The following is a 12,998-nucleotide window of genomic DNA, read 5'->3' as shown; positions in this document are numbered from 1 at the left end:
TATACACACAGACACACACACACATATACACGTATATCTGTGTTTATGTTCATATAAACGTATACAAATATATATTCGGCTTCTAAAAATAATGGGTTGTGTGAATACAGACAAATTGTGCCATTTCAGCTGAGTTATGGAAGTGATAATATTAATATTAAGGTTACTTAAGGCTTTCCAACTCCTGGAAAACCAATGAGACATTTATTGTATAATCTTATTTTCTCCTCTTTTTTTTTAGGGTTTTAAGATAGACATTAACTGTAAACAGCTGACGGTGGATTTTGTGAACCAGTCCGTGCTACAAATCAGCAGTCAGGATGTGGAAAGTAAGCGTAGTGATAAGACTGATTTTGCTGAGCAACTTGGAGCAATGAATAAAAGTTGGCAAATTCTGCAAGGTCTAGTAACTGAGAAGGTAAGCCAGTGGCTTCCCACTGTCCAGATTTACATGCAAACCCCAAGAACAGGCACACTCTGTAAGGAAGACTGGGTTCACAAGTAGTGTGGCTATACTGGGCAAAGAACGCTTCCAATAATACCGATGAAGGTTAATCACCCTAAACTTTCTTTAACCTGTTGATGATTTTCTCTTATACATTCTCTGCTCTTTGTATATTTCATGGTGTTTCAGTTTTCTAAAGATGCCTCTTGATTTATTTTGCCTTTGCTTCAAGTTGACTTTAGTCCTTTCTTGCTTCCCGGTAATAGTCATTGATTCGTACTTTATGAAATTCATTTATTAAATCAAGCTTGCCCAGCCCACGGGCTGCATGCGGCCCAGGACGGTCTTGAATGCAGCCCAACACAAATTCGTAAACTTTCTTAAAACATTATGAGATTCTTTTGCAATTTTTTTTTTTAAGATCATCGGCTATTGTTAGTGTTCGTTTATTTTATGTGTGGCTCAAGACAATTCTTCTTCTTCCAGTGTGGCCCAGGGAAGCCAAAAGATTAGACACCCCTGTTTTAAATCATATATACGATGAACTGTATTTTAAGAATTCTTAATTTGGAGAAAATACTGGCTAGAATAATTAGTCTGCTAATGATTTGATTTTATTAAAATAAAGTTGCAAATTTCATTTTATTGTGTTTGTTCAGATCCAGCTGTTGGAAGGCTTATTGGAATCTTGGTCAGAATATGAAAATAATGTACAATGTCTGAAAACATGGTTTGAAACCCAGGAAAAGAGACTAAAACAACAGCATCGAATTGGAGATCAGGCTTCTGTTCAAAATGCACTGAAAGACTGTCAGGTAACTTGTCCAGGTGGCTAACATGCACCATCTCACAATTTCATAGCGTATGCTAATATGTTTATAGGCCTTGAGAGTTGCAAGTTAAATTTTTTTTAAATATTTAAAAGTTGCATTTAGTAACAAATTTTGCTGATTTTGTGAGTTTATAGGGTTTTTAAAAAATACATTAGGTTTTTTTCACTTGTTTTTAAAAATTTGAAATTATGAAAATTTTCAAACATACTCATAAGTAGAGAGAAATGCTATGAACCCTGTATACTGAGCATCAGATTTAATAATTATCAAGATTTGCAGCCTGGGCAACATGGTGAAACCCTCTCTCTACAAAAAGCTACAAAAATCAGCCAGACATGGTGGTGCTTGCCCCTGTAGTCCCAGCTACTCAGGAGGCTGAGGTGGGAGGATTGCTTGAATTCAGGAGATCGAGGCTGCAGTAAGCCATGTTTACACCATGGCACTTCAGCCTGGGTGACAGAGTGAGACCCTGTTTCCAAGAAAAAAAAAAAATTGCCTAAATTATTTCTTTTTCTAAAATAGATATCATAGTAAATACCAGACATCATGTCACTTTATTCTTACATACTACAATATATATCTTTGAAAAATAGACATTTTCTTAATGCATCCATATTATTATCACCACCAAAAGTTTAATAATTTCTAGTATTATTTTATGTTCAACCCATAATCCTATTTCCTCGGTTGTCTTTAAAATGTCTTTTATACGTTAACTTATTCAAAATAAGGATGCAAACAATCTCCATATGCTACATTTGCTTGTTAGATCTCTTAAATCTTTTGAATACTTTTTTAAGACCATAACCTGTCACAGAAACTGTTGATGGGTGCCATGTTCAGGATTGGCCTATGAATGTCCTTAAGATGTTGTTTAATTTGTTCTTCTCTCCTCTGTATGTCCTATAAATGGAAGTTAGCACTAGAGGCTTAGTTGGATTCCCGTTCACCTCCTCTGAACAAGCACTTCACAGTGGAATTCCTATTAATTAATTATTAATAATATCCCATTATTAATTAATAGGAAGTATCCATGTTACTTCCTTTTTTGTCACATGGAGAAGTACACGGAGTGTGCTTGTTCTACTCTGAGAGATGAGGATTGAAAGTTCAGGTGAAGCAGTAACATTCCAGATGTTTTCCAGTGACTCAGGGACACACAGTCTTTCCACAGGTCTTCTTGTGTACTCAAAAGAAAAGTGAGCTATTGCAGTTAATGCAGTAATAAGATTTTTGAAAATAATTCGTGAATTCATATAATATTACAGATTATGACTGTTCCCTTATAGTGTTTCCTAAAAACAATTGAAAACTAAACAGTGAAGTAATTCTACAGAAAAGCTTCTCTCTGCAAATCTTGTTTTTCTATTTCGGGTTTCAAAAAGAAAGAACTTTGGTAATGATTTCTCTTCCAATCATCATGTTTTCTGTTTGGGACACATATAAAGAGAGGTATATTTAAGCACTTAATCAAAGCTTTTCGGTTCTGAAAAGGAAGCGAAGTGCTGGCTCCCCAGCTAATGGATTACAATTTTGAGACTGCATAAAATTGATAAAGAAAAACATCGTATAGAGAATACCTTGAAGTAATAATAGTTTTTTTATTTAATAGAAAAAAAGCCTCACGTCAGAAAATGGGGCTTAAAGACTGAAGATGAAGAACATGCATCAACTAGTCTCATTGCATTTCCAGTTTTCTAGAGGCCAGTGGTATTTCTGATTTAGGCCATAAATTCAAAAATCTACAAGTAATCCAGAATTTCAGCTCTTTACTTCTGAGGACAAAATGTCATAACTTTCGTTGAGTTCCTAAGTTAAAATATATCCATTGATTTTGAAAGGTAATTCTGCGTATTAGAATTAGCAAAGTGAGTGCCTTCTGGTTGCATGGTTGTGATAAACTTTACTGCTGAAAGACTGAAATACCACATTAATATCATATGCATTTTCTTTTATTTTTTCCACTTCTTTTCTTCCATACTTTACTTTTTCTCTCTCTTAGTATTTTTTTCTTCTCTTTAACTTAGCTTTTTCTGCCATTTTCCATTTTGTTTCTTTTCCTGTTCATTTCTTCTGTTTAACAGGGAGACACCTTACCATCTGGAAAATATAGCAGCAGCTTGACCATGTTTTACCAAGTGTAGGACCTAAGTTTTAGTCTTTCAGAGAGTCAGGTCAGACAGTGTCAGGAGGGAAAGCTTAAAGTGTGGTTTAAAGAACTTTGTACTGATGCCGGTTCATGATTTCAAATGAAAAGTCATATCTTTGAAACAAAAGACAGAATGAAAGTAGCCCATATAATTATTTTGGGACAACGCATATAAATAAATCACAATGGCCTAACTGGAAGGTTCTATTTGGCTATACTACAGGTCCTGATACAATTGTCATTTTTGAGAAATTGTTTTTTGGACCAAAGTGTGAAATTCAAGCCAGTATACTTAAATTGGTGACTGGATTCCAGCTTTATTTTGTTTTAAAAATCTTGAGTATTTTCCCAGTCTTTTATAGGTGATTTATTAATTTAAACCAACATAAAACTGATATTTATGAATTAATCGAAGTTAAGAATGTTTTGTTGTTTTTAAAAATGGTAGGTTTGGCCTTTCCCCTTTTTGATCAGAAACTGAATCATCTTTTAATTATTATTGAAAGCAAGGGAAACACACCTTTATTTTTTATAAAATATATATTTCAGCCCTGTTTCCCTCATGGGTTTTGCTCTTCTACCAACATACGTGTGCAGGGCATTTTAGAAATAGTTTCTAAGCAATGGAACATTCATTTAATATTCCTCACGAGAAAAAGTTAACATCATAGAAAAATGAGGATAAACTCAATTTCTAATGGTTGAATTTTAGAATCATATTAAAGACATATTGGAAGGATTGTTTCTGGTCTTTTAATCTCTTTACAGAAATAGAAAAGTTATAAATAGTAAATTAATTATATTTTCTATACTACACAAAGGACCTGTAACCCCAGTAATCACTATATTTATTCTCTGGTAATTATCAAAGCTGTCAAAGTAGTGACAAAATTATAGAGTGGAAATAAGAGAACAATATGAAAAACAAAAATGTTCACTTTAAGCTGCCAAATGCGTGAGTGTCTAATTAACCAAAACAAAAATAGCTTCATGATAATTCAATAGAGAAAAATAAATAAATTTGCACTGAAACATGGCACATTGCCAAATGGCTAAACATAATAATATCTTACATTTAGCTACTTTTTGACAGCTTAAAATATATTTTATATATATTTACCTAATTTTATCCCCTTGGAGTAAGGAGAAAATGTCTTATTATTACTATTTTAAAAATGAGGTCGAGAGAGATTAACAAGTTGAACCATAATAGAAACAGAAATAAAAGAGGCAAAAATTATTTTTAAAGAGGCATGACATTTGAAATTAATATAACAGAGACTGGACTCCTCATTAACACCTTATCAGCAGCACTATCCAATTTCAATCTTATTACTCATGTATGGATCATGAGGGGGGTGAAAATATTTTTTATACAATTGAGGTGTTATCCAAAGTTAAAGTATTTGGGAATTTTCTCCATTCGAATCTCCAAGAACTACAAATCTGCTTTTAGTTCTGAGGGTATACTTCTGAATATGGGACTGTAACCATGCCTTAATGCCTGGCTTTTCATATCACCCCAACATGGGATTTATATTCCCTCCACAGTCTGAGGTTCAGCCGACTCCCTTCTGGCATCAGGCTGGGAGTCCATAGGCTCCAAAGACTGGGTTCTAATCCCCACTCCATCCCTCACCAGCTCTTTTACCCAAGACAGGTCGGATGACTTGATCTTCAATTTATTTATTTATAAAATGTTGATAGCAGTCTCAGTCTGCTTCACTGGGCTTCTCAAATTTTCAGATGGCATTAAAATAGAAATTAGGGTTATGATACAGGTTTAGTATGAGCTCCAGATCTTTTCTTCATTTTGCTTTTCATTCTTGAACATTTTATACTGACAATTATGAATGCATATCCCAAAGAAAATGAGGATTTGATTCATCAAAGAAGCCTGAAGCCTTTCAGAATCACATAGAATTCAGAGTATTTTAGAGAGAGAGGATCATACAGATGATCTTTTCCCATCTGAAGTCAGTCTTCTGATTTCCCATCTGAAGAAACTGAGACCCAGTAGAAATTTCTCACCTACCCAAAGTGACTCAGCTTTATAGTAGTAGAAATGTGACTAAATCTCAGATACTAGGTCCCAGAATACCACATTCAATCACATTTCTTCCTATGAGGTAGGCAGTGTAACTTTTTGAATACCAACATATATGAACTTAATAATATAAATAATATTACAGTTTCTGACATGTATTTCTTTCCTCACAGCCTCTTGAGAAAATTACATAGTACCATTTCCTTATCTGGTAGAATACCAAATTTTACTTTTTTAAAGTTATGCTAATTTGCCATGTGTAAAAAGATGACTTTTTTTTTTTTTTTTGCATTTGAGTGTAGGAAGTACTTCTGCGGAGTGCCTCTTCTGAAAGAGATAAGCTTTTTGGATTAGTAAAAGGTTTTTAGGACATGAAACTATAATGGCCCAATTTCAGTGCACCCCAGAGTTCCATAATAGAACAATTTAAAGTGACTATTTTTTAAATCTTTCAGGATCTGGAAGATTTGATTAAAGCAAAAGAAAAAGAAGTAGAGAAAATTGAGCAGAATGGACTTGCTTTGATTCAGAACAAGAAAGAAGACGTCTCTGGCATTGTCATGAGCACACTGCGAGAGCTCGGCCAAACCTGGGCAAATTTAGATCACATGGTAATATTGCTCACAGAAAGCCAGCTCCAGGACCGTGTTTGCCAGCTCTGTCCAAACTCTGGGTTTTGGTTTTCCTAAAGTAACGGAGGAAATAATCAAATCTATACATTATCTCTTTGTACTTTTAAGTCCACTTCGTTATCCTCTTTTTTTTTCTTAAAGTCTAGTTTCTGGTGTTTTCTAGAATAAGCCTTTATTTTAAACATTACTCTCTTAATGATCTCATCCATTCCCATGGCGATAGATCATTCTCAAACATCTGTCTCCAGCCTGGGAAAGGATATACAAAGTGGATATCTGTATCTAAGTGATGCAAACCAAGCTAAACACTTTTCTGACAGAGATAAATAATTATGAGGAAGGAATATCTTAGATGTTTTGTCTTAAGATATTTATCTGAGTGTGTGTGTGTGTGTGTGCGCGTGGGTGTGTGTGTGTGTGTTTGCGCATATGTGAGATAGATATGGGTATTGTTATAGCTATAGATAGATTTCACTTTCTGGGACCTGACTACCTGTATTCAAATTGAAATCTCTCACATTCTAGCAGTATAATCTTGGGAATTTTCATTACCTCTTAGTGTCTCAGTTTCCTCATCTGTAAAATGGGGATAATGATTATACCTATCTCATAAGGTGTTGTGAGGATTAAATGAGTTAATGCATTTGAAACACTCATTTAATACAATTCTTAAACTGTTTTATTAAAAGTATCAACCTCTTATAACTTAAAAATATATATACATATATGTATATATATACACATATATATGTGTATACATATGTATATATGTGTATACATACGTATATATGTATATATGTATATATATACATATATGTGTATACATATGTATATATGTGTATATATACATATATATATATATTTATCAGTTACCCTTTTAAGCATTTCCACTTAGAAATGAGTGTTTAAAGTGTGGAAGGCATAAATTTCAAAGTTGATACATTTTACCTTTTAAATCTTTTTCTTTTTAGTTTTGTTTGTTTATGATACCTGAAACCCTGATGAAGTTCTTAGATGTTAATATTTTCCCATCAATTGAATATATATTCCATCATTCTAGATATTATGAAATTATAAGCCATATTTGTCTTTTTCAAAAGGTTGGACAATTAAAGATACTGCTGAAATCAGTGCTTGACCAATGGAGTAGTCACAAAGTGGCCTTTGACAAGATAAACAGTTACCTCATGGAGGCCAGATACTCTCTTTCCCGATTCCGTCTGCTGACTGGCTCCTTAGAAGCTGTGCAAGTTCAGGTAGACAATCTTCAGGTAAGGAATTAATTTAACACATCCTTAACGTTCATTTTAATTTTAGAAAACTGAAAAATTACCAAATGGAGACATCATCCTGAAATATTGCCATATGTTGTTTACGTTTAATTATTTTTTAAGATCTTTAAAATTAATTTTACCTGTGTTATTGTTACTTGAGCAAACTTGCCTGTGTGTGCCAAATTCTGGATTAGCTGGTATATAACTAAATGGTTTCCAAGATCCTGTTGTAAAAAATACTCACATTGTCTTTTATACAATGATTTTATGCCCAACTGAACCTCCTTGATTCATTGTCACTGCCTTTTGTCTTCCTTTTCTCTTCTTATCCTGCATCTCCAAACATATTCTAAGGAATGTTCAAAAGAAAACAAAGAGAAAAACGGCAAAAGTGGTAAATGTTTAAACCATTCAGTTTCTTCCATTCAGTAAAATATCAGTGGCCTATCCAGCGTGTCCACAGAATCTTCCTTTCTAGCACTTACTGCTTGGTTTCCTGTGGGTCCTTTGTCATTGTGTCCATGTAAAATGATATCCCTGATGTTTGTCTTCAATATAGCACTCTCTCCTGTCTCAGGTCACCGCCCTCAAATTCCTGCTGCCCCCACTCTCCTGTGCACCGGGCCACTCTCACCTGTCACTGCTCTTTCTTCTTGGCTAAAGAACACAGACTATGGGACGGGCAGGGCAGGCCCCTAAGGGATGGGAGGCCAACAAGAGACCAGCATGTGCCCTGCTAATATCTAGTCTGCCTCCCTGGCCAGCCAATCAAAGCTTCTATGTTGCTGACCTCAGATGCAACCTGCCTTCCTCTCCTCCCCTCTTCTCCCCTCCCTTCCCCTCTCCTTCCCTCCCTTCCCCTCTCCTTCCCTCCCCTCCCCTCCTTCCTTTTTGAGACAGAGTCTCGCTCTGTCGCCCAGACTGGAGTGCAGTGGTGCTATCTCAGCTCACTGCAACCTCCGCCTCCCGGGTTTAAGCAATTCTCTGCCTCAGCCTCCTGAGTAGCTGGGATTACGGCATGTGCCTCCATGCCTGGCTAATTTTTGTATTTTTAGTAGAGACGGAGTTTCACCATCTTGGCCAGGCTGGTCTTGAACTCCTGACCTCATGATCCACATGCCTCAGCCTCCCAAAGTGCTGGGATTACAGGCATGAGCCACCGTGCCCGGCCGACTTTCTTAAGGAAATATTTTTTTTAGGGTAGGGTGGAAGAGAGGAAGGACAAATTTGTCTATATAATTTCTTAACCCTTAAATTGTCGTTACTAAGGATCACGAAAACTTCTTCTGAGGATAGTAAATTTAAAAGCACATCTTATAACTTTGAGGAGGTTAGAAATGCTTTTTAATTTAATATATGTTATGTTTAATACTTGCAAGAGCTGTCTTAAGACATGAAAGGATTAAGGGTCTTTTCCTTGACTGTTTTCATTTGAGGGTAATCAGATATTGGTGTTAAATAGTACTCGATTTTTGTAGCCTACTTCACCTGTGGAGTTTTATGAAGAACTGAGTCTGTCACCTCAGCACTATTTCCAGAGAAACAACTTTCTTTCAGTTCCCTTACTGGTCCTTGGTAGCAGACTATTTAGATAGGCTTGGTAGAAGATGCCAAACCTGTCTGATAAATATTCTTTGCTTTAAGCAATCTTGACATATACAGTGCATTATTATTAATTACAGTCTCCATTCTGTATGGTGGATCACTAAAGCTTATCCCTCCTGTGTAGCTGAAACTATGTTCCTTTTGATCAACATCTTTCTTTTCCCCATCTAATCCCTTATCCCATGCCCTGGTAACTACCATTCTACTCTCTACTTCTATGAGTTCAACTTTGCTAGACAAAAATGGATAAGTATGTGAGGTAATGATATGTTAATTATCTTAATTTATTCATTCCACAATGTAAACATATATCAAAACATCATATAGTACCCTACAAATACATACAATTATTATTTGTCAATTGAAAATCATTTTTTAAGTTAAAAATAATTCTTGGCAAGGAAGAACACCCAGAGATAAAGCTTGGCAAAGCTGTGCCTTGTTAGAGTCTTCATCTTCTGGAGTTTGTGGTAGAAGCACTGTGGGTATGTAACAAAATAGAGACCTGGCTTTGGCTTTGAGTGTCAAAGAGATCCACAGTTTGGCAGATAGCACATTACATACACCATTGCCATGGCTTTGTTAGAAACAAGAGCTTGGGGTAGCAAGGAAAATGAGCACTTAAAGGATTTCTCAGCAAGGCAAATTTACTTCTGCAGGAGGGTGCCACTCACACTTCTGGCTGCTGCGAGAGCACACTGAACAAAGGAGAGAAGGAGTTTTTATCCCTAACGCAGTCCCTATCCCTGCATCCTTCCCCTGTTGGCTAGGGTTGGACCACTCAATCTAAACTGACCCCAGTTGGCTAAGACTTAAACTTTTCCAATTAGGGTAAATATGTGATTCTCAAGGGAGGGAGGGGTAGGAGTGGTCCCTGTGTTACAGCACAAGGCAAGTTTGGACATGTCTGGGCAAGTCAGGACACAACAAGAGCAGGAGGGCTGCTCACAGGCCAGAAACAAGAAAGTACAAGGAGGTGAGGCCTCTGAACCAAGGACAAGGACATTACACAATTAAACCCTTTGAAGAGGAATTTACCATCTCTGGCAGCTTCCTACCAGACAATGGACAAGGGCACCCTATGTGAGTTTTTCAGCAGAATGCAAATGCCAATAGAAGAAGGCTTCATTGCTAAGAACCTCTTCTCATAGCCAAAATAACAAAATCCTAAAAAAGAGAATAAATGATTATCTAAAGAAAGCTGATAAAGCATTGGTGCTAAGTCATGCCTGGTTTATACAAGTATATGTACATATTTATGAAAACATATACAAATTCCTTTTAAACTTGCTTATTAGAATTTAGATCCTGTTATGTCATCTATGGGTCTTTTTTTTTGGGCAGAATCTCCAAGATGATCTTGAAAAACAGGAAAGGAGCTTACAGAAATTTGGCTCTATCACCAACCAATTATTAAAAGAGTGTCACCCACCTGTGACAGAAACTCTTACCAATACACTGAAAGAAGTCAACATGAGGTATGGAGTATGTTAACTTTACACACTATTTATATCACAGCCTTATTATAAATAATGATATAATTAAAACAATGACAGTTTGAATTTGAGCTATATAGATTCTATTCCTTTAAACTTCTCTTTCACAACATGAATTTAAGGATAAATAAATGTAGTGAAGAGATTTAGAAAGAATTAGAAGTACTGTACACCCAAAGATTGCCATCATCCTCATTACCTACCCTGAAACTAGGAATATGAAACATTAATTTTTATTATGTTAACTAGAAATGAGTATGTCTATATTCACATGAACCAGGATCATGAAAAATAAAATAGTACATATCAACATTTGGTGAGAGGTGGTAATCTGCTCATGAGTGTTGGTTATTATTTCCAGGTGGAATAACTTGCTGGAAGAGATTGCTGAGCAGCTACACTCCAGCAAGGCCCTACTTCAGCTTTGGCAAAGATACAAGGACTACTCCAAACAGTGTGCTTCGACAGTTCAGCAGCAGGAGGATCGAACCAATGAGCTGTTGAAGGCAGCCACAAACAAGGACATCGCCGATGATGAGGTTGCCACATGGATTCAAGATTGCAACGTATGTTCAGGAGCTATCTTGTTTTCCCCACATGCCCTTCTTAGACTGCCCAAGTTTAGCTTTTGGTCTGTGTAAGCTTTGGTATGTCTATGTGAGACAGTTACCCAAAAATAACTGTCTTAGGATCAAAGAGCCTGCCTGATTTTCAGAACACAGGTGCACATGCATCAGACTAAGAGGTCTCCTCCCATTGTTTTATTTTTTAAAATGAGTTGTTTTCTCATTTTTCCTAGTGGAATTTAGTCAATGTGAAAGATTGAGGCTCTTTGTGTTTTCTGGGGTGGTCAATATAAGACATGACCATATGGGGAATAGTGTTCTATCTTTAAAAAATCTTCTGTTCCAGATGTTGTCCATTTACATTCATTAACTCCTATGTAAGCATCTACACAATAGTTTCATCTAAGATATTAATGGTAGAAAGAAGTCTTTCTCTCCTAATTTACTGGTATACTTCTTTTAATGGCTTTTTAATAATTCTCTTTTTTACTATAGCTGCCAATAACCTACTTAAGGGTTTAAGGAACAGCTCTTCTCTTGTTTCAAGCATTACATGGCTCTTACTATTTGCCCTTATTTGTCTTTATTTTTAAGAGCTTGTTACAAGGATCTTTTTATAAACTTTTCCAAATCAGTTTATTAGAATTAGGCAAGCTATAAAAACTATGTAAATAAAAGTTTAACCTATTCTAATATCTTCAACCGGAATAATCACTTTAAAGCTAAAGATGGGTATTTTAAAATAAAGATAATACAGTGCTTTTTTCATCCACATAATTTGTGTATACAAGAACTGTCATTTTTAATACTCCTGAATTGAAATACACCTTGTCTGTTATCCGTGTCAAGCGTAAAGAGCCCTTAGTTCTTCTTTCTCTCACAGAAGTCACTGCCTAGGCATAACATGACTGAGTGGGATACCAGCAACAGGTAGAAGAAGCAGTCACTTATTATCTCTCAATGATAGGATAGAAAGCAGAAACAGGGAGTTTCCATTGGCTTATATTTTTTAACCTGTAAGAGGGTCCCACAGAAAGTGGAGGCAAAGAGATCCCATGGAAAAGAATGGGAATACAGGCTACTCTTACCCCCTGCTCACCAAAATCATCACTGTGTTCTGTACCCTACTGAGATAGGAGGTTGCTGTACTTGCAATAATGTGACCACACATATAGAAGATACCACGGACAAATTCCTGGTGTGTATAATAATAATAGAAAAAGGAAAAATATAACATTTTGTTTTTAATTTGATACAAATTACATAAAGAGGCAGGAAAAAAACTGCCAAAATATTTCCAGTTATTGGCTCTACGCTTGGGTCATGTTTTTTTTTTTTTCTTGTTTATGTATGTTTTTCTGCATTTCCCCAAGGTCCTGTAATGAACCTACATAGCTTTTACTAACAAAAGAGTAATTATATATAGCCATAGGTTATATGTGTATAATGTATGTTTAAAATATTAACATAGCATTTTAAAAAATGGGGTTCAGTGCATGATCATTTTTCCACAGGTGAAGTTTATTTAGCCTAAAAATATGATCCGTAGGAATGATGTGTTTCTACATGTGTAGCCCTTTGCCGATTGCTGTTTATGATAAGGAGTATCAACATGCTTCAGAGTGGGCATATTTTCACCTTTTCTAGGACCTCCTCAAAGGACTGGGCACAGTTAAAGATTCCCTCTTTGTTCTCCATGAGCTGGGAGAGCAACTGAAGCAACAAGTGGATGCTTCCGCAGCATCCGCTATTCAATCGGATCAACTCTCTTTGAGTCAACACTTGTGTGCCCTGGAGCAGGCTCTCTGCAAACAGCAGACTTCGTTACAGGTACAGGGCTCCTATTTAGTATCTTCTATATATTGGCTGTTCTCTAATATCTGGGCACAAACACAGAAAAAGAATTCCTTGTCATTGCAACAATGCCTCCTTCAAGACTCAAGAAAATAGC

The 12,998-nt window shown here is 35.9% G+C and overlaps 1 protein-coding gene across 21 annotated transcripts in view; it reads left to right on the top strand.

Moving 5' to 3' along the window:
• SYNE1 (spectrin repeat containing nuclear envelope protein 1) overlaps positions 1-12,998 on the top strand; it is a 519,329-nt gene that overhangs the window by 409,338 nt on the left and 96,993 nt on the right. For all 21 annotated transcript variants that reach the window (XM_055114235.2, XM_055114240.2, XM_034963099.3 and 18 more), the window contains 7 exons: positions 242-418; positions 1,105-1,260; positions 5,930-6,085; positions 7,207-7,377; positions 10,330-10,463; positions 10,843-11,047; positions 12,695-12,877. In XM_055114235.2, the coding sequence (XP_054970210.2) occupies positions 242-418; positions 1,105-1,260; positions 5,930-6,085; positions 7,207-7,377; positions 10,330-10,463; positions 10,843-11,047; positions 12,695-12,877 (1,182 nt within the window). The remainder of the gene's footprint in view (positions 1-241; positions 419-1,104; positions 1,261-5,929; positions 6,086-7,206; positions 7,378-10,329; positions 10,464-10,842; positions 11,048-12,694; positions 12,878-12,998) is intronic.

The sequence above is a fragment of the Pan paniscus genome, chromosome 5, assembly GCF_029289425.2.
Source record: "Pan paniscus chromosome 5, NHGRI_mPanPan1-v2.0_pri, whole genome shotgun sequence".
NCBI lineage: Eukaryota > Metazoa > Chordata > Mammalia > Primates > Hominidae > Pan > Pan paniscus.
Note: the sequence above shows the minus strand (reverse complement) of the source record. Positions and strands in the feature narration are given on the sequence as shown.